Genomic DNA, 21389 nt, shown 5'->3' with positions numbered 1-21389 from the left:
GACTAGGAGCAAGCCAAGTGTGGCTCACATGTGTATTTTGTTTGGACTGCAAAGTGTTTTTATAGTTTTGAGCCAACAGTAAAAGGTCAGGTGATTTCACATAAAAATCCAAATTTCAGGCTTCTCCTGTAACTCTGGGTGACCCACCCAGACCAGCTGTGATCAGAGGTTCAGCAGGAGCTGAGCAGCACCTGTGGCCTTAACCAGGCATGCACTCTGAGCTTGCCACAGGCCCCTGGACACCATCCCTGGTTTATGAGAAAGGTGTGTCCAGGCCAAATTGTTGTGGTCTCTTTTCTCCCTGCCCCCACACCATCCCTGATTCCCTGACAAATGAGCCTCTCCAAGTTCCCATCTGCACAACTGCTTAGGGTCCCCAACATTGGTGAGCATGTCACTAGTGCCTTTCAGCACCTAGGCTGCCTCTGCACTCGCTCCCAGGGGCGCAGGGCCGTGACTGCTGAGCAGCAGACAGGCCAAAGCCGGACTGGACACCAGACAATGTCAGGGCAACCGCAGACATGAACCAACACTTCTTCACACCTGGACTGGGCCACAGCCAGTGAGGACAGCAGCCAGGCTGGGCCCTGGTAGAAATCCTTTTGTCTCTTCTCTAGGCACAGTGACACATGCCTGTAATCCCAGCACTGGGGAGGCGGAGGCCAGAAAACTGGCTTTGGGACCAGCCTAGGCTAGAGAGCGAGACCTTGCCTCAAAACAACAGAAAACTTCACCCCTGGCTGGCAGGTAAAAACCTGCCCGCCCATCTCTTGTTCTACATTAGAGTCCATGGAGGAAGGACACAGCTAGGGTGTGGCCAGGCCCAGGTCCTCTGTCATTTCCCGACTAGACTAGAGCATCATCATTCCTGGCCTGCCTGGGTTCTGGGGTGGCCCTGTGTGGGTGTGTGAGCACACACCTTGGCGGGAGGTGACGCACCTGGGCCAGAGTGGGTGCAGCTAGCACAGGGGGACAGGACTGCCTCTATCCTGTGCCCTCTGTAACCTCCAGGGGCCTCCCCACACATTGAGGTGGGAACTTCAGTATCTACCTCCACAGGAGGTCACACTGGATGGAAGGATGTGACATCGTTCCTATACATCTCTGATCTCACGCGGAGTTACCGCTCAAGGAAATCCGGAACAAGGCCAGCCTGACGTTCAGTGGGTGTAGGGCTTGCTGCCAGACAGTGCAAACATGATCATCTGAGTGTGATCCCTGGAATCCACTCAGAGTCTGAAGGAGAGCCCAACTCCAGCAAGCTGTCCCCTCACCTCTACACATGCACTGTGGTATGCGGCCCACACACATCACACACACGTGCATACACAATAATAATTAATAAGGGCGACTGAAGAGACGGTTCAATTGTTACACTCTGGCAGAGGACCCGAGTTCAGTTCTCTGTATCCACAACCAGCTGAAACTCTGACTACAGGGAATCACTACTGTGATGTCAAATGGACATACCCACATGCAGACACACACATCTAACTATAATTAAAAATAATAAAAAAAATTGTTTGTGCACACATGCACACACACACACACACACACACACACACACACACACACACACACACAACAAATGTTAAAAAAAAAAAAAAAAGTTCACCAAACCTGGGGCAATGGAAATGGCCCACGTAAGGACACATGAGTTCTGAATCAGTTCACTGGGTCTCACTGGGCCCTGGAAGTGGGGGCTCTAGACTGTGGTTCTCTGTCCCAACAATTCAATACCAATTTGGGAGCACTCAGAGTAGCAAAGAGCAGTCTGCTTGGTACCATGAGGAGTGTTATTCTTGGAGCAAGAACCAAGGCCACCCTGATGACTGCCCCCAGTCACAAAATGCCCACTGCAGACCACCCCTGAGGAGTCATCAACACTAACGCTGCATGTGCCACCTGAGGTAGATGGAGGCAGAGGAGAGAGCTAGGGGGGACATAAACACGCAGAAATGGAGTCGAGACTCAAAGCTGAGCCCCAAACAGAGAGCTGGAGAGAGGAACAGTCAGAGGGAAGACCGAGGGATAAGCTGCCGGGCCCTCTGTGTGAGCTGCTTGGAGCAGCCAGGGGAGCCACTGAGCACGTATGGCAGATGAAGGCTCCAACAGTCCCATGTGTCCCACAGCCGCATCGGTCCCCAAGCCTGGTAATCAGGAGGCAGTGACGTCCGTCCCACAGCAGAGAAGTGCCCATCACAGTCCAGAGAGGCCCTGCCATCAGACACCCACTCTCTCCCCTTCCCTGGAGGGTGGTCAGCAGGCGGCCAGCCCGCCCTCCTCTTACACACTCAGCCAAGTGCCAAGTGGGAAGTGTCCTGAGGAACTGGAACCAGCTTCGAGCCCCACTCCTGCTCTAGGTCTTGAGTCACCTCTCTGAGTCTCAGTTTTTCTCCCAGAAAACGGAGACACTAAACAGTGGCACCGACAGACCAGCCGGCGTTCAGAGTCCCAGGAGCACAGACGGTGAGACACCAAAGCCCATGTAATCCAAGAAGCATCATCCCATACAAGCTGCCGGGACAGGTCCCAGACATGCCGTCTGCTGTGGCCGGGGACAGGTGGCCAGCCAGAGCTCACACAGGTACCATGGCACAGCACCCCCTCTGTGCTGACACTGGGTAAGGAGACAGAGCCTCCCTGTGCTTCTTACCAAACTCCTTCAACCAGTTCTGACAAGGAGAGTAAGGAGCCCTGAGGTGCCATCTCCCCACAGCCCGCCCAGGCCTTGGCTGTGACCTGACAGCCTTTCCCAAACACTCACCTCGGTAGTGGGTGCCAGCAGGGGTGCCGGCCAAGGTGTCGGAGTGGGAGTGCGGAGAGTGGTGTGGCGGGCAACAGCCCACCGCCTGGCAGTCACCACTGAGACACAGGCAAAGAACACTGAGCTCTTCTTCCCCCTGAGCACAGTAGGCCTGGCATGGACCCGGTCTGCTTCCCGGGCCATGGTAGGGTGGGAACCCAGTGGAGGAGTGGGCTCTTTGGCAGGCTTCCGGATAGTGTGCCTGCTGCCTGCCTGCCCCAATGGAGCTGAGCACCATGAGTGCCAAGGCCTGCTGTCACCTGCATGGCTGTCATACCTGCTGTGACGGGCAGGGCCAGGAATTCCCGCTTGTACCAGGCCACAGGGCAAGCAAGGATGAGTGGCCAAGGCTCTGTTCTGATCTGGCCCAGTAGCTCTAGCCTGAACCTACACCCCTTAGGTGGACCCAGATCTCTCCTCCAACCCCCCTCCCCCAAGACCTCATTCCTACTGATCTCCCTTGGGGGCCTGGAAGTCTCTGCACTGGGATCAAATCAGCCCTGTCAGGAGGAGCAGAGTCACCAAGTAAGCACAGCCAGGTCTATGGGAGGCAGCATGGAAGCCATGCTTACTCACTCAGAACTGAAGCCCACAGACAAGTGTGGTGCAGGTGTGTGTGTGCCTGTAGGCCCTGCAGGAGGCAGCACCAAGCAGAAGCAGGAACCAAGGCTTCGCACACACCGGAGAACGAGGTGGGGCATCCCGTCAGGAAAGGGGCAGCAGCGAAGTTGGTGTGTTAGGCTTCGACAGTGCTCACCACCCTCTCCCTGGTTTTACCGCAAACACTAGGAACCACTGAACAAGCTCCACACACCCATCTGACACACACAGGAACTGGGGCCCAGGGAAGAGACTTGCCCAAGGTCTCGCTGGCTCCCATCTGCCAAGCCCACAGGCTGCTTCCATCTGCATCCACAGACCTGACCCAAGGCCTACCAATATCAGGATGAAGGCCAGGCGGAGGTCAGGCTGCATCCTCACCCTCCTGGGACCCTGGCTGGGCACCCAGCACTTTCAGAGACAGGAAGCGAGGAGGGTGGTGGCCAGTGAACCTACAGCTTCCCCAGAGGCACGTCTATCCCCAGCATCCAGGATGAGCCCCACCAACACCATAGCTCTGCCCTTTGAGCAATTCACATCCTCTTCCAGTGGCCCTGGTGTGCAGGGTGACTGACTGGCCAGAGGCTCAAGGACTTGGGGAGGGGTTGTCAAGCCTTGGTTCCTGTCCCTGCAGGACTTGCAGGGACACACCTGTTTCTGGGCTTCAGTTTCCTCCTCTGTGATTGGAAGAAGGCAAGACATATACAGAGACTTTCAAACTTGAATCCAACCTCTTGCTGCCCCCTCTCACCCCACCCCAGCCTCACACAAGATCTTCACCCTAAACTCACCCAGAGGGCTCTTTCATGAAGAAAGGATTTCAGGGACCTTGGAGAGAGTGAGGGGGCAGGTCAGACTGAGCAGGCATGTAAGAACCAAAGCCAAAGGGTGCAGGGGCCCCGCAGCTGACATGCTCATGCCTCCTTTACTCATTCACATGTCTCCACTAAAATCCTTCTACTAGTTGGTTTCTGTCCCACCCAGCAGAGGCTCCCAAGTCCGCATCTGCCTGGACATGCTCTGCGTGGGGCCTCAGCCACCTCCTCCCCACGTCCTCAGCAGCCCACCACTCAGAGCAGGCTTCTTAGACCACTGTGACACACCACCAATCCCAGCTGCCTCCACGCTGTGTGCCAGGCACACTTCCTGCTCCTTGTCACTGTCCCCTGGGAAGCCAGGGGTCAGCTCTGGCTTCTGGCAAATTCTGACACTCATCCCTGACCTTTGAGAAACAGCAGTGCCCATAGGTTGTAAATCAGCCAGCTGGGACCCTGAGCCCATGACTTAGCATCTTTGGGCCTCATTTTCTCATACGTAAAATGGGCCCATATCACAGGTACTGCAAACCTACTGTGTTAGGCTCTCGGCAGCTCCTCACTCTCCCAGGATACCCGTGCCATCTGCTTTGCCACACACACCGGTGGCCCTGGTAAATGCCACAAGAACTTGGTAGGGACCGGCTTGGAGCATTAAGCTCTCAGTGTAAGATGCACTAATTCTCCCGGGGATGCTGTGGCATTGGACACGAGAGAGCAGATAGGAGTGGACAATGCCTGGACAACCCCAGTACCATGGCTGGGCTCCACTCTGCAGAGGGAGCTCCAGATGAGAGTCTGGGGTCTGTCTAGCACTCAGTATGGCCTTGTAACTGGGCCTCCAGCAGTAACTCTGAACTTTTCACTTGAAGAGTGGGTGTCTCCAGGAAAACCTGTTCCCTGGGAGAGAGCAGCTGAGGGGGGAAGCGGACTGACTCCCCCAGGCTCTGGTCCTCTTCTTCTGGAGTTCCCAGCACGGCTCTTGCTCCATGCCTCTCCCCTCCCCTTTGCTTGGTTGTCCTCCATGTTGGCCTCTCTCTCTCCTGTACTGCCCACCTAGCCGCTGGCCTTGCTGGTACAGGTTCACCAGCAAGACAGGAGTTTCCTATGATGTGAACCTGCTCAGGGTTCACCGAGGCCTGTGGAAGAAGTGGGAAGGGGACAGGAGAACAAAGGTATTGTGCTGGTGCCTTTGACGGACAAGCATTTATACGGACTTCCTGACTACGAGGCCTGTGCAAGATACAATGCCTGCCTCTGATGCACACTTCATACTGCCCAACCCCTCCGTCCCTCCCAGCATCCCAGGCCTAGTACCCCCATCTCCCAACCCTGTGGGAACCTCTAGCTTGAGCTGCAGGGCTTGATCCTGGGGCTATTCCTATTCTCCCAGGGCAGGGCTGCCTGGGGCAGCAGCTCTGGGCTAGCTGAGAGGGCTGGAGGGTCTGAGTCACAGCCAGGTTAAAGAACAGGACCAGAAGGACCAGCTGCCACTCCTGAAGCTGGGGTTCCAGGAGGAGGGACCGGAGGGAGGGAGGAGCCAGCAGGCCCCCTGCCCCTCCTCCCATCCACATGCTCCCAGCCCCGCCCTTCCACAGGCTGGCCTGGGAGAGCAGGCCCTTTGTTCCAGGCCCTCAGGAACCACGTGACACTTCGCTGTCACTGTCACTGCCTGGAACGAGGATGGATGGCCACAGGAGCTCCCAGAGCCACATGAGTGAGCTCTGGGGGCTGTGAGGACAGGCAGTGCCCCCTTAGCCCCTGCCACAGGGACAGCGCACCACCCCTGCCTGCACGTGCAGGCAGCTCATGCCCACTCTCCAGGGACAGCTGTGTCATCTGCTTTGTTCTGCACACCAGTGGCCCTGGACGAGGTACACGACCACTCACATAAGCCTGTGGTGTCGCTTGGCCCAAGTGCTACCATTTTCTGGGGATGCTACCGCGTGCGGGGGTGGGGGGGTGGGGGGTGTCTTCCTACCCTTCACAGTTGGGGGCAGGCCCTGAAGGGTGACAGCCCATTGTTTATAAACAGATAGTGGCTGTCGCTAGGAGCTGTGACTCAGCTGAGTGGTGACTCCTCCAAAAGCTGTTTACTCGGTACAACATCCTGTCCAGGAGGCTGACTGGGGCCCTGGCTCTGCTCCTCTTCTTTCCTGCTGCCCACGGACCTGACACTCGGGGTCCTGCGGGGGAAGGTGGGGACAGCTCCTCCACCCCCCACAACCACCTCCATCACACACACCAGGAACTGGGCCCATCAACAAGTCACTCAGCACATGTTCCTATGGTTCACGCTGCACTGGTTTTGCTGAGACCAGGGAGAGTATAGGCCTTGGGTTGTACCTATACCCCTCAGCGCTGACCCAAAGGCCCTGAGACAGTGGCACTACCAACATCCGCACCCTGCAGCCCAAACACAATGTTTACCCCAAGAGGTTTTGGAGATGGGGGTAGATCTGAAGGCCCGGTCCCCTGTCAGGCCCTGCCTTTAGCACTTCTCAGTGAACACAAAACATTTCCTACCCAGCCTGGGCCCAACTTGAACCCCAGTCATTATCTCCACTGGAAAGCTGGGAACAGGGAAGCCCTAAGAGGGCAAACAATCTACCTGAGGTCACACAGCATATCAGTACTAAGTCCCAGGGGAGCTCAGACCCACTCAGTTCCCAGGACTGCCCACTACTCTGAATCAAGTTAAAGATCACAAAATAGTTCTGCCTGGTGGCCACGACAGGTGTAAGGCTGCAGGTCTGTGTCACTGGGAGGGTGGACTGTTATGTGGATGAGGCCTGGGTTGGGATTCTAACTTCCATTAGCCCTAACCTGATTGGTGCCTAGCCCGGAGTCACAACTGTTAGGTCCAAAGGAGAAATCTTTTACACTCCCGCAGCAGTTCAGTTCGGTGATTTCAGGGTGCCCTCACTTACAAAAACCACCCAGTGCGGACACCACTGAATCACCACAATGTGTCAGGCAGAAGGGCTCCCTCACAGCCACACAGCAGAGAGTGTCATCCAACGCTGCTGCCGGCTGTGGCTGGTGCTCCCAGCTGCTCCCTCCCACAGTCCCTTCCTTTCTTAAAACGCCAAGGGTGCCTTTGTCCTCGAAGAGCCATCTGTGGGCAGGGTGAGCATCTCAGGGGCTCCCGTGTTGTTTGAAGGGCCACGGAGCCTCCAAGTGACTTACAGGAAGTTTCATAGAGCCATGGGGTGTTGCCTTCTGCTCTGACTGGGAAGGTCTGGGTAACAGCAAGCACAGGCCACACCTGCCCACACCAGCATAGGAAACCTGGGAAAAGCCTAGGGAGACTGGCTCACCGCAGGGCTCCCCTGCTCTGGCTGCCTGCCCACTGGCTGGCCCTTCTACCAGACCACTGAGTCATGTGGGTTGCCAAGAAGGGGAGGGCCTGAGAATCTGTGCCCTGCCCTGGCCACTCCCACTGGCTTTGGGCCAAGCAAGATTCAGTACTGCCAAGAGTTTGAAGCTCCTCCCCATGGCAGAGAGAGCTAGCTAGCTCTGCCTCCTGCCCCCAGGATGTCCGTCAAGTAGCCTCTGTCCAATTGGAAAGATCCGAGTGGCAGCTTTGAACTGAGGTCAGGACAAAATTCCAAACCACCTGATGATAGATAGCTGTTAGGTCTCTTTTCCTTGTTGGTCTTGGCCCACAAAAAGAGCTAATCTCTGCCTCAAACACGGTGTATGTACAAAAGGAATACTCAATGGAAACAGGACAGGGCCTCACATGGGCCACTTGTTCAGAAAAATGGTGCCCCAAAGCTGCCCAGGGTTGGTCCTCCCTGGGAAGAACCAGGCATTTTTGCTAATTCAGAGCTATGACATCTACATTGCAAAAACGTGACCTGAACGTGGCTTTGGTGACAAATGCCACAGTTTCTAAACCTCTTCAGTTTCTCTCCCTAACTAGGAAGGCAGCAGGATCTGTGGCGAGGTCTGGCCATCTGAGATCACAGAGGCCCTGGGCCACACAGCAGCTTACCCACATCAGCCTCATGACGTCTCCTGGCACCTGCTGGGTGCCTGTTCAAGAGCTGGTGATAAGCCAACAACGGAACAGACATAAACCCTGCTTAGGAGCTGGGGGACATGGCTCGGTTGGTGGAGTGCTGCCTGGCAAGCATATGGCCCCGGGTTCGATCCCCAGCAAAGCATAAACTGGATAGGGTGGTGTACGCCTATCATCCTAGCACTTGGAGGACAGGAGAATCAGGAATTCAAGGGCATCTCTGGCTACATATGGAGTTGGAGGCCAGCCTGGGCTATACGAGACCCTGTTTTAAAACAAAAACAAATTCACAATTCTCCCCCAAATCCACCTCTGCCCCTGCAACCCTAGGGCATTATGGGCAAAATACATGTTTAAAAGAAAGAATGTTATAGGGAAACAGACAGACAAACAACAGCAGCAGAATGGGGTGGGGACAGAGGAAGTCACTGCAATTCTGAACCAGCCAGGGAGCCCTACGCTTCATGGGCACGGCAGCTACCAGTGTCCTACCTCTCATCTATACCCACAGCTAGAGTGTGCGTGAAGGTGGAGACTTCCCATAAGTGTCGGCAGCAGGTAAAGGGATGCACACCTGCAGCCTCCCCTGCTCCCAGAACTGGAAGGGATGGGAGCTGGGGCTCTGGTCCCCGGCACGGCACCCGGCAGGGCTCCTGGCATCTCCCGGCACGGCACTGAAGCATGAGTACCTGCATGAACATGTGATCTGATGGCTCCTGGGCTTTCAAGTTCCTGGCTATTCGGAACTCCTCAGGATCAGGAAGGCTTCATGGAGGAGGGAGGGCACGCTGTCTGCCCACCTACTCCCATGGAGGTGTTATCTTGCCCCAGAGGAGAGTGAGGCACAACGCTGAGGCTGCTGTGGGCCAGCAGAGGAAGGGAGAGGAGGCAGCAGCCAGGCTTTCTGGGAAGTAGGCACACTTTTCCTTAGAACAAGAGCAGGGCGCTTCCCAGAAATCAGCCTGCCCTGGGATGCCAAGTCAGCTCTGGTTCAGTGCCGGGTCTTCCTCCTTCCTGGCTGGCCAGAAACAGTTTTGGGGAGTGGGTCTCTGGCCACTGGCTAAGTAGAGGTTGTTCTGGTGCAGCTTGGCCTGAGCAGAGAAGCCCGCACCAAGGGATAGTTAGAGAGCCTGAAGAGGCAATAGATGAGGGAGCCCACAGCTAGGCCCTTGTGCCCAGCAGGCCATGGTTATACAGGGCTCAGGAACCACAGGAGTCAGGACAAACGGGCCCTTGTGGTGCAGGGGACTGTTTGCTGTGCCAGGGACACTGCGTGCCCAGAGCTGCCACCAGCCTGAAGCCCAGGGCTGGGAAGCACTTTCAGAAGGACCTCCCGAGTTGCCCTGGCCTGAAGAGGGCTCAAGACTCCCGCTGGCTGCCGGGAGATGGCAGGGCTAGTGCCCACTGCCCTCTTTCCCACAGAACTTTGCCAGCAAGGCAGTTCCCCGAGCCTGGGGGCGGGTGACACTGCCTTGTCCTACCCTCCAGCTACCTGCTGGCTCTCGGCCAACACTTCGACTCTGTTCCTGCATTGGTGCTTTTCCCAAAGACAAGACTCTCAGATGTTCTGCTTCCATTTGTTCATAGCTGGGAACCTAACAAGGGAACAGCAAAGGGCCAGGCACCCCCTCCTGCTGGGGCCTGCCAGGGGCTGCCTGGGTCTCCACGCCCCCATCTGGCAAAAGAATGACTATGCATGCACGGCACTATGCGGGGCATTTTCTAGCCTCTAAAATGCCGGGTATCTAGGAATGATTACCAACATATGGACAGATCAGAAAATGGACACTGGACACTGGGCAACGGAGGGCAAAGGCCCACATCCACACCCCACAGCTGGGATGTGATCAAGTATTCTCCTTCTCCCCCTTCAGCACTGGCCCCCCACGTATACACCTGTCCCTTTACATCCATACTGGCTCGGCCACCTGGAGTTCTGTCATGTCTGGGGACACACACACCAGCTGAGAACAATGACAAGGGCCTGTATTTACTCAAATGTGGGCCTGGGCGTCTGAAGGCAGGGAGATGTTCCTCAGCCACTCCCGTGCACACAGAGCACACACTGATCCACATCCCCCACAAGGCAGCCAAAGACACAGCTGCTCCATCTTGAAGGCCCAGGGGCCTGGGAGGTACAGCGTCTTCCCCACAGGAGAGAGGGGGACCCGGTGGCTCACTCCCTCAGCCCCTACATCTGGCTTCTGTGCCCAGCACCTGTTCCTGGCAGGGCTGCTGGGAGCTACAGTAGGGGCAGCAAGCACTCTGTGAAAGGATTTCCTGGCCCTGGCTGCTGGGAAGCACACAAGAATCCCAAAGATTTTGAGACTGAGTCTTAGCCCCTTCCCACTGGACTACCTGCCCACACGCTCCCTCCAGCCTCCAGCTGCCAGCTCTCTGGCCCTCAGGGCTTCAAGCCAGGTGAACCATTGCCTCGCTCTTAAAGTCTAACCTGGAGCATGGATGCTCAGAGGCCTGAAACGGGCCTGGGGGAGGCGGTGGATGATGACAAGGCCACCTCAAATGGCTCAGACAATAGACTCAACTTCTCAAGGTCCATGTGGGAAAATTTGTGGAGTCAATCAGGGCCTGCAGGTGTCCCTGCCTGTTGCCCGCTCCAAGGGCAGTCACTTCTGGAGAACCCTGTAGCCATCTGTCTTCAGTGCTGAGACAGACACACCTTTGGAAGGCCTGCTTGTGTGGTGACTGGTAGAGCGCCCCCACCCCCACCCCCATGCCTCGTTTCTAAGCGGACCTGAGCAGGACCCCACGCCTCCATGACCTCCCCTGCACACTTAGAGACGTGGTGTGTCTGTGAGGGCCACCTCTCCCCATCTCCTTTGGTAATAAGAGACTGCAGGTGGCACTCAAGAGAAATGGCTCTGCCCTCTCCAGGAGAGCAGACTCTAGGTTCCATCCCAGGTAGAGGGGAAGAGCAGGGAGGGGACCCATTCCTCCCGCCTAGCCCTGGGAGAGTGAGAAGCCTCTGTAAGGGGCAGAGCTGTGCAGAGAGTAGGGTGCCCAGGCAGAGGTGGTTTGGGGCTGCATGCTCTGGGTTCCATTCCCTCCATGCTGGCACAGCATGAACACGGACAGTCTTGGTCAGTGCTTACCCTGTTCTTGCTTCTCCCTTGGTCAACCCCCCACCAAGGGCTTGCCCAAATCCTGCCTCTGCCCCTCATGTGAACACAGCGAGTGTTGCCTCCCAACTCTGGAGGGGTGCACATCCTCTGGTCTGACACATCAGGCAAGCATAGCTCAGATCAGAGGACAGAGCCCAAGGTTATCCAGTAGGAAAATGGGCAAGTCTGGCTCCCTCCTGGGGCAAGGAGTCACCACCATCTCACTGTCTGCTGCCACACCCAGCCAGCATGTCTGGAGGTCATTTCTCCTATCTACGTTATTCTAAATTCCACCCTATGCATCCAGCCCCATCCAGCCCTCTGCACCCCAGGTGGCCAGAGGCCTCCTCTCTTCCAGCTATGCTGGCCTCCACTCCTTTGATGTCCTCGGGCAGCCTTCAAGCACAGGGTTGGGCTCCACAAGGGAACACAGCACCTAAGGGAACATACACCCCCTTGCAGGGAAGGCGGGAGGAGGAATTTTCTTGCAGAAAGGGAAGGAGAAGGAGAGAGGACACAGATAGGTGTGATGGATGGTGGCACACACCTTTCGTCCCAGCAGTCAGGAGGTTGAGGCAGGCAGATCTCTGTGAGTTCAAGGGCAGCCTGGTCTACATGGGCACACCTTTCTCAAAAAAAAAAAAAATATATATATATACACACACACACACACACACACACACACACACACACAAAAAAAAAAAAAAAAAAAAAAACCAGACTGGCTTAGCAATCATTTCAGGATATCCAGGACTACACCTCTAGCTGGGATTCAAGCCTGGGGTCCAGCTCCACAGCCAGTGTACCCAAAGCCTCACCTGAAGCCCTGAAATCTGCCCGCTGAGATGGACGCAGGCAAGTGGAGGCCGTGGGCCCAACGTCTAACTTCCCATGTAAGTCCCCAGCACGTGACATCACTCACAGGGTAGTGTTTATGTACAGAATGAGCTCACAGGCAAGGGAGTTGATGAAGCACAGATGGAGAAACGATCAGTAAGGAGGGATATGCTGGGCTCATCTGGATAGTTAGTTGGTTCAGAATCACAGTCTTGTATTCCAGGGGCTCCAGGGGGCTCTCGGTCCTTGCCACACCTGCTGTGCCACCTAGCCCCAGGTCCAGGGAATCCAGGGCTACAGGGTATGTGTCCTTCCTGTATGGCTGGCACTAGGCTACAACTGTACCTTTGATTCTAAATTTTCTGACGTTCTACCACTGTCCAGCTGTCACTCAGGTATCCAGGAAATGGCCTCTGTTGCTAAGGGATGGCCTGAACCTGGCAGCTGCAGCTTGGGGTGATGGGCAGAGGGAGCAGACTTGGGGTTTCCCTCAGGAAGGATCCAGGGGGCGAGGGCTGCTAGGTCCGGTGCAGAGGGTGTGGGTGGATCAACCATGAGAGGTACCCAAGCAAATTCAGAACTAAGGGCCACACACAGGCTGTGGGAAAGCCCCTAGCTGGGAGCCTTCCTGCAGGTATTTTGGGGGACTGCAGTTGCCAAGCAACTGTGCTAGGTTGCCATGGGAACTCTCTCTTATTCTGGGTCTTGTCATTTTTAGGGGAAATGCCACAATCCTCTATCTCTACCTCCTCAGGCGGGCTTAGCTACCTGTAAACGGACCTGGAGGCTCCGCCAAACCCACCCCACTTACAAGGAAGCCACCTATCCATACCTCTAAGGAAAGACTCCTCAGAGTTTGTTTGTTTATGTATTTATTTATTTTGAGGCACGGGTCTCACAATGTACCTCAGGATGACGTTCTTTGAACTCAATTCTCCTGCCTCAGCTGGGATTACAGGAGTGGGCCCCTGTGATACTCTGAGAGGATTCTTTTGAGGCTCGAAACCCAAGGACCCCAACAAAACACAGACAGCAGAGTTGAGGCCCTCATTAGAGTTAGAGGGATGAAAAAAGTGTTTAGGTTTGTTTACATCTCCATTCCTGCTAATCACCACCTCAGGGCCTTCCCGCCTAGCCAGGGCTCTGACCACTGGAAGCCCAGTGTAATTGGAAGGCATTCTTGGCCCCGGCCCTGGCGCCTGACCCCTCCCTGGCTTGTCTGCACAGGAGTGCCACCTGGGGCTTGCCATTACCCAGCTGGGGATTGTCCCCATATCCGGTCAACCCCTCCCCTCAGAGAACTCAGAGCTGCTACAGTGCAGAGTCAAGGCACCAGTGGTGTAAGGGGCTGTCAGGACTCCCAGCACTCCCCTGCAGAGCAGTTCCTTCCGGGCATGGGCTCCTCACCCGCCAGACTTTTGGATGACAGAACTGAAGCTGAGCCCAGGCACTGAGGCCTCAGTCATACCCTCTCCCGTCAGACCAGCTGTTGGCCCCATATTCCTGCCCTGTGTGATTCCTGTGAGGCGCTCTCCACCTGAGGCCACACGCACACAGTTCTCCATTAACTGCTTTGTTAACTGACTGGGTCAGTGGACCACTTACTATGAGCTCAGGGCTAAGACTGTACCCAGTAGCATTTATACGGGGGAGCTGGCAAAGAAGGGTGACAGTGAGAAATGGCCTCCACTCCAGATATTCTGCCCTACCTCACCTGTCTACTGGAGCCCATTTCACATGTCTTAACCACCCTGCATACCAAAGGGCATTTGAGAAGGCTGCGCTGTAACCTGCCAGGGGCAGCAGGGCACGCTAGGTAGCCATGCCTCCTGTGGGACAGTAAAATTGCTGCGGCAAGGTCCCTTCCAGTCACGCACTGCACAGGCAGCCCACCTTTCCCTAAGGCTACTTTCTGAAGCCTTCTGGACCCGGGTCTTGTGGTCTGTGGTAACAGGAGAGTTGTCTGGAAACCACAGGTAGGCCAGGGTAACTTACTGGTGAAGAAGGGAGCAAAGTCCTGGCCCGAAGGTGTGTGTGTTTGTGTGTGTGTGTGGGTGAGCTCAGGTGTCCTCCTCAACAGTTACCAGAAACACACTGCTGCCTGTCTGGTTGATTCTGGGTCCCTTCCGTGTGTGTGTCACCAATGACTCCTGACCTTTTTATAGTTTGCCTTTGTCTCCTGGCAACCAGGTGAGCCCTTTGTGGAAACTCAGGGCCGTGCAATGCAGCTCAACACAATGCCGGATGGAAGTGCTGCACTTCTGGAGACCAGAAGTCACAGCGCCGCCTGCTGGTGCTACCATTGGTAGCCTCCAAGCCTCGTGCCTCAAGCCTTCCTGCCCTCATCACAGGGTAAGCTCTGTCCTTCCAAAGGACCGGGGGTCCTGTAGATACAGTCAACATCAGGCTAGACTGGGAAGGGTTGGGGCCCATCCTAACCCAATATCCTTCCAGTAATGGAGACCACTAGACAGAGATACACAGAGGCAGCCTTGTGGAGGCAGAGAGTTTGGAGTGACATGTTTAGGAGGATCTAAAGCTAAGGACCATAGCCATGCCAGAAGCTGAAGAGGCAAGAAGGGCCCCTGGAGCCTTAGGAGAAGACTCTGTGGTGCGGATGCCTTGATTTTAAGCTTCTGGCCTCTAGACCCATGATGAGATCAGGTTTCTGTTGTGCAGGGTCATCCAGTATATGGCATCTTGCCGGAGCAGCTGCAGGACACTAAGACAACATACCAGGCCTGTCACTCTTCTCGTCACTGTCACACCTACCCTCTACACCACCTGCCTTCGGGACGGCTCCCAGGACAGTCTGCTGCACTACTCTTCCTGTCTTCTCTGGTGTGGCCTGGCCTGTGAGAGGTCAAATGGATGAATGCATCTCCGCCTCTGATACTTCAAGTCCAGACGTCCACAGAAGTCAGAAGCTGGGGTCATGGCTCAGAGGTTAGAGTACTGGACGGGGTTTGGATCTCCAGGACCCAGGCAAATGCTAAAGGACGTGGCTACCTGTCTATATAAATCTAGGTGGAGATGGCATCTCCAGAGCAAGCTGGCTAGCAAGACCAGCCATAGTAACTGAGACCCTGCCTCAGTGAAAACAGCACCCGGGGGCTGGAGAGATGGCTCAGCAGTTAAGAGCACCGACTGCTCTTCCAGAGGTCCTGAGTTCAATTCCCAGCAACCTTACAACCATATGAAATGAGATCTGGCACCCTCTTCTGGCCTGCAGGAATACACGCAGGCATACATGCAGACAGAATACTATATACATAAGAAATAAATCTACACACATGCAAACACACGTGTATTGGCGTACACCTTTAATCCCAGCACTCAGAAGGAAAATCTCTGAGTTCGAGACCAGCCTGGGGTCTACATAGTGAGTTCCGGGACAGTCATGGCTATGTAGAGAGACACTGTCTCAAAACCAAACAAACAAAACCCCTCGCCAAAATCAAACAAATAAAATACATGCATCCACATATATGCATAACACACATACATGAAAATTAGAAAAAGAAAATCAAGTGACAGCAGTGTGTGTGTGTGTGTGTGTGTGTGTGTGTGTGTGTGTGTGTGTTGGGGGCAGGGGGTGATGGGAAACAGGAAAGCAATGGCAGGTGAAGGTAGGAGCTTCCTGCTGCTCACAGCCACCCTGGACGCTGGGCCAATCAACCTCTGTGTTTCCATATGCCTAGTCCTTGAAGCTCAAGAGGTTTAGGGCCATGTGGGTCACCCCTGTGTTTTCCTGGGGTAGCCATTGTGACTCCCAGGGCCTCTCTAGTCCCTCTGTGAGCAGCGGGGGCTCATTCTGGCATCAGCTTGACTGTATACAGGTAAGATGACACCCGTGACACTTGGGGGTTGATGCCATCTGTGACTAAAGCACAGACTGAAGAGGTAGAAGAAGTATGGGTGGGGATGGGAAATGCCAAGGAATACAAACCCAAACAAGCCTGGTTCTGGGGCAGGGTTCTAAGGACAGGCTCATTTCCTAGTCTATACACTGGGTGGTTGGCAAGTAAGCAAAATAAGATAATGCCACTCTGGCATAAACCTCCCAGTGGCTTGCATGTTAGGTCTTCTGCTCCACCTACATATCAGGTAGACCTCTAATCAACAAATACTGCAACTGCAAGGTCACTACCAATATTCTCTTTAGAACGTGACTTCTGACTCACTGGCTTTCTCTTGTGCTTCCTCCTGGTCCTCCATCTTCCCTGCTGGACTCCGAGGAAGCGGGTTCTGATGTTATGGGCTGTCCTACTGGAAAGGCAGGCCCACATGGCAAAGAGCCCACAGAGGGCTCTCATGGCCAACACAGAACCCAGGCCCAAGGCCCTACGGCATCTTGCCAATCACATTAGAATGAGCTCGGAGGTGGCTTTTCCCAGCTGAACCAGCCTGGGTCCAGTAACCTAAAACCCGGAGGGATTACTACTACCAAGGTCTGGGAGCTGTTAGCTGTGAGTTAGGGGCAGGCTGTCACACCGTGGAGGATGAGCAGAACCTCTGCTTCTCCTCCTACATACTTAGGAGTTCCCAGGGGGCAGGGCCTACAGCCATTGCTCTTGGAGCCACACCCAGGAGCAAGGCAAGCACCAGTCGGAGTTCAGGCATGCAAGGCACTAAGTGAAAAGACCAGGGGAAGCTGGAGCCTTTCCCCTCAGCTCACCCTGAGGACAGGGGTGCTAGTGATGGGAGGCCTGGAAGGGTGGAACAGACAACACACACAGCATGACTGGGAACCCCGTCCCCAAGCTCCTGTCACTCCATTGAGGACACGGACACTGCTGCCGCCTGGTGGCCAGTACCAGCACTACAGCCCCAGGCAAGAAACCCAGAAAACAAAACACAACCTTTTGTTTGCACGTTGTCAAGGTAGCAGGTCTCCCAGGCCCCAGCGGGGCGAAGGAACAGGACCTGTAGGTTCCAGGAGTTACCACAAAGACCTCAGAAGCCTCACTTTGCCCCTCTTTCCCTCTGATGGCTCTGGCTCAGTCAGGAGGCCTCCTCTTTCAATCTAAGCAATAACTTGACCCCAATTTCAAATAAGGACCACGTACTCCAACGAGTGTGGTCTTGTCCCTGGACCCTGGAGGAATGGTCTAGATTTTTGCCGCCCTCTGCATGACTCGGGCCTTTAAGTCACTCAAACCCTCAGGCTGCTGGTTCTCGGCTCAGCAGGTCCACCAGGGGGAAGACATTTTCCTAGAACCTTTATGGGTAATGGGTCACCGAAGGAAAGCCAAAGCCAACAGACAGACAGTCCACAAGCCCGTGGGGTCCTGGGGGAATCACAAAAACCAAACACCCCGATCTGCAAAGGAGGAAACTGAGATCTTCTCTGCAGCCCCCTCTACACTAAGGACCTCCGCCCTGCCCTACAGGCGGGACTGAACATGGCCTCTGTCAAGCAGACCCTGGGAATCCTAGCATCGTTCTGTCCACCAGCGCCTCCCGTACAATGGGCACCCCCAATGTTGCTAGGAGACTGGACGCCTCAGCCCCAAGACATAGCTGCCTCCTGCCTCTTCCTTCTCCCCATCTCACCACCTCTTCACTGTCCCGCCCTCCTCTGAAACCTAGGAAGTCTGTAGGATCTTTCTAGAGTGAGTAGGGGTGTGCGCTCGTGCCTGGGTGGGCTCCACATGGAGGGGGTGGCCAGTGTTCCCCAGGACCTCAGGAGACTCATTCCCAAAGCAAACCCCACGCTGCGGCTGAGCCCTGACCCAAGAGGCCGGAAGCCTTCCCTTCTCCGCTGGTCTCCGCCCACCTGGCGTGCCTCTTTCCAGACCTCAGTTTCCCGATTGTACTAAGACAGGTTGGACGCGGAACAGCGTAAATGCACGCTCTGCGTGGACGCGGCCTCGCTTTCTCTCCGGGTGTGCGCGGGCCTCGTTCACACCCACGGCTGCAGGGCCCCACGCCGACTCACCTGGCAATCTACCATCATCCTCAGCCTCGGCAGCTCATCGCCAGTCCCAGGGCGCGGCCCAGGGCTCGCAGAGGCCGCTCGCCTCGGCCCGCGCGCGGCGCAGCGGGGCGTCCGGCTGCGGAGCTCATGGCGCGGCCTCCGGTCCCCGCCAGGCCCGGGGCTCCGTGGCCCTCGCCAATGCCGCTCCCATTGTCTGCGCCGCTCCTCGCCTCGCCGCGCTCCCGGCCGTTGAGGCCTCGCTGCTCGGTTCCGCCGGAGCTCCCGGGGCTCGGGACGGGTGGGCGGGGACAGCGCGACCCCGCCCCGGCCCCGCCCAGCCCGCCCGCAGGTGCGAGGGGCGGGCCACGGCGCGCGAGCACGGGGACGCGCTCGGCCTGCCTTCCCGCGGGGCGCACGCGAATGGACCAGGACGCAGGGAGGTCGGTCAGGCGCGCGCGCGGTGCCGGCCGGCGCGCGCACGTGACCCCGCCTCGCCGCGCGCACGCGCCGCGCACGGTGTGCTCCGCTGGACTGGTCTCTTGTGTCCCTCAGCCCAGTCGTCTACGCAGTCCTCACATCCCGGCAGGGTTTAGAATCACCGTCACGGGTGCTGAGGCTGGGTGGACATGGAGAGCCTGGACACTTTGTCACCCAGGTATCCCTACGCCACCTGCAGGACTCAGCTTGGTGCACGGCTGGTGTCAAATAACACTCTGAGACTAGCCAGAAGATCAGGTCCCTCCCCGGACCTCCATCTTTCCTATCCCTTCCCTTCCATGTCACAAAGAGATCCAGGTTGTCCCTCGCTTGTGCGAGGGTTAGGAGAGAGCCTGAAACGAGGTCCTTGTATCTGGGGGTAAGCAGGTGTTGGGGTGTGGGGAGTCATTGCTACTGAGGAGCCCTTGGGCAATCAGGATTAAGCCTCATTTTAGGAGTTGGAGAGATGGTTCAGCTGTTAAGAACACTTGCTGCTCTTTCAGAGAATCCGAGTTCAGTTTCCAGGACCCGTGCTGGGGCTCTAACACTCTTCTGGCCTCCATAGGCACCAGCATACATTCACACAGACACCTAAATAAGAAGAAACCTTGCTGGATGTGGGCGTGTACACCTTAAATTCCAGCTCTGGGAGGTAGAAGCAGGCAGATCTCTCTGAGTTGGAGGCCATCATAGTCTACATAGAGAATTTCATGCCAGCCAGAGCTACAGAGTGAGACACTGTCTCAAAAGAGATAAATAAAATATTTAAACAAACAAAAAGCCTCATTTATAATGAGCAGTAGCACCAACATTCACAGCTAATCAGCCTTGGTGACCACATCCAACTGTGCCTGGGAGACTTAGAAGCATCATTCATCGCTCCATCCTGTGTTGGGCTCTCCCCAGCCAGAGTATCTTCTGTGTGAGCCTTTGGAGGCCCTCCATTTCCCTGTTTATTTTAAAACACACTTACAGGGGCAATCACTAATCCACTTTCTTTTAAAATTTATTTTACTATTTTTTATGTGTGTGATACATTTCCCACTGTGCATGCAGTACTCAAGGAAGCCAGAAGAGGGTGTCTGGTCCCCAGAACTGGAATTACAGGCAGTAGCGAGCGGCCAAGTGGGTGCTGGGAATTGACCCTGGCTCCTCTGGAACAGCAGCCAGTGATCTCAACCTCTGAGCCATCACTCCAGCCCACTAACCAACTTTCAATGAAAGAAAAAGCCTTTCAGAAGTCACCCATGACCCTACCTATCACAGGTTATAGTGAAGTCCAACTATGGTTTTGAACCAAGGTCAACAGACCCCCAAAGCCATGTTGTATAGCAACCACAGAGATGTGATGGGGACTCTGAGGAGCTAGGGCTTGGAGTGCCTGGTGATTTCAGGCAAGCAGTTGAGGGTTACTGCAGGCTAGAGGTCCAGAGCCTTGTCCAGGAACCAGGAACCCTGTCCAGTCTCCTCAGAACCAAGGCATCCTGGAGAAGATGGCTGGAGGGGTTGAATGGGCACTGTTACCCCAGCGTGGATCCCAAGCACCTGCCTCATTGCTCATGGAGATATAAGCTTCCTCCAAAGTGCAGTCTACTGCCTGGATGGCCCAGTCAAAGTCCAAGAAGGGCACATGCCGAAAGTCTCCTAGCCCTCACCCCATTTGACGGGGTTCTGAGAGGTGGGTGACCTGCCCAACACTGCACGGGTCCTAAAACAAACTCCTAAACTGGTTTTTATTCTGCTGCCTCTCATCTCACTCAGACCGTGGAGTGCTGGATATCAGGTACCAGGGGAAGCTCAGCTGATGTCTTGGAGCTCACTGCCTAGGGGGACAGTGCTTGGGAAGGGACATAAAAGCCTGCAAATGATGCTGCATGGTGACAAATCATGGGGAAGCAGAAAAAGCACCCACTCTGGAGAGTAGCAGAAATCAAGGCAGGATTCCAGGAAGATGTGCCATCAGGAACAATTCCCAGGAAATTGTCCACTAGCAGGCCTGGCCTGGGAGCAGCATGAGCAGAGTCAGGTGACCGGGTCCTATAAGCTCAGCCATGATGATGGATGCTGCTGGCCACGAAGGGACAGAGTGTTTGAACCTGGAGCAGGGGCTCTGCGGTTGAACTTTGTAAGCATTTGTCATTTTGTCTGTTTGGGAAGGGTGAAAGGGAGTTCACAGGACAACCTCAGGTGTTGTTCCTTGGGCACTATCCAACTTCCTCCACCCCACTTTAGTTTTTCCAGAGTGTTTCTCTGTGTAACAGCCCTGGCTGTTCTGGAACTCTCTCTGTAGACCAGGCTGGCTTCGAACTCATAGAGATCTACCTGCCTCTGCCTCTTGATAGCTGGGATTAAAGGTGTGCTCCGCCATACCCAGCTACTATCCACCTTTTTAAAGACAGTTTCTTGTATTGGCTTGCAGCTTGCCAATTAGGCTAGGCTGAATGGCCAGTGGGTTCCAGAGTAGAGACTGTCTCCAGCTTCCCTGTGCTAGATTATAAATGTGTTTAACCACACCTGGCCTTTTAAATTTTGCTTTTTTGGGAATTTCGTATGAGCGCTGTATTTACATCATTTTCTCCCTCCCTCTTCTTCCTCTCATCCTTCACATGTCTGTCCCACTCCTCAAAGCCATGGCTTATTCTTTCATTATAATTGTTACACACAGTTTATAAATAGTCTGCTGAGTTCATTTACTATTGCTCATAGGTGTTTTAGGGCTAATCTCTCAGACTGGCTGCCTTATCAAGGAGTTTGTCCATGAAGAAGACTGGTTTGCCCTCCCCCA

The 21389-nt window shown here is 55.2% G+C and overlaps 1 protein-coding gene across 1 annotated transcript in view; it reads right to left on the bottom strand.

Moving 5' to 3' along the window:
* The window catches only part of Ralgds (ral guanine nucleotide dissociation stimulator), a 42603-nt gene extending 24199 nt beyond the window's left edge, over nucleotides 1–18404 (bottom strand). Inside the window, exon 1 of the mRNA XM_059259895.1 lies at nucleotides 18149–18404. Within this exon, the coding sequence (XP_059115878.1) occupies nucleotides 18149–18166 (18 nt within the window). The 5' untranslated portion in view covers nucleotides 18167–18404. The remainder of the gene's footprint in view (nucleotides 1–18148) is intronic.
* Between the last annotated feature and the right edge of the window lie 2985 nt (nucleotides 18405–21389).

This window comes from Peromyscus eremicus, chromosome 4 (genome assembly GCF_949786415.1).
Source record: "Peromyscus eremicus chromosome 4, PerEre_H2_v1, whole genome shotgun sequence".
Lineage (NCBI taxonomy): Eukaryota > Metazoa > Chordata > Mammalia > Rodentia > Cricetidae > Peromyscus > Peromyscus eremicus.
This window is presented reverse-complemented; position numbering and strand designations above follow the sequence as displayed.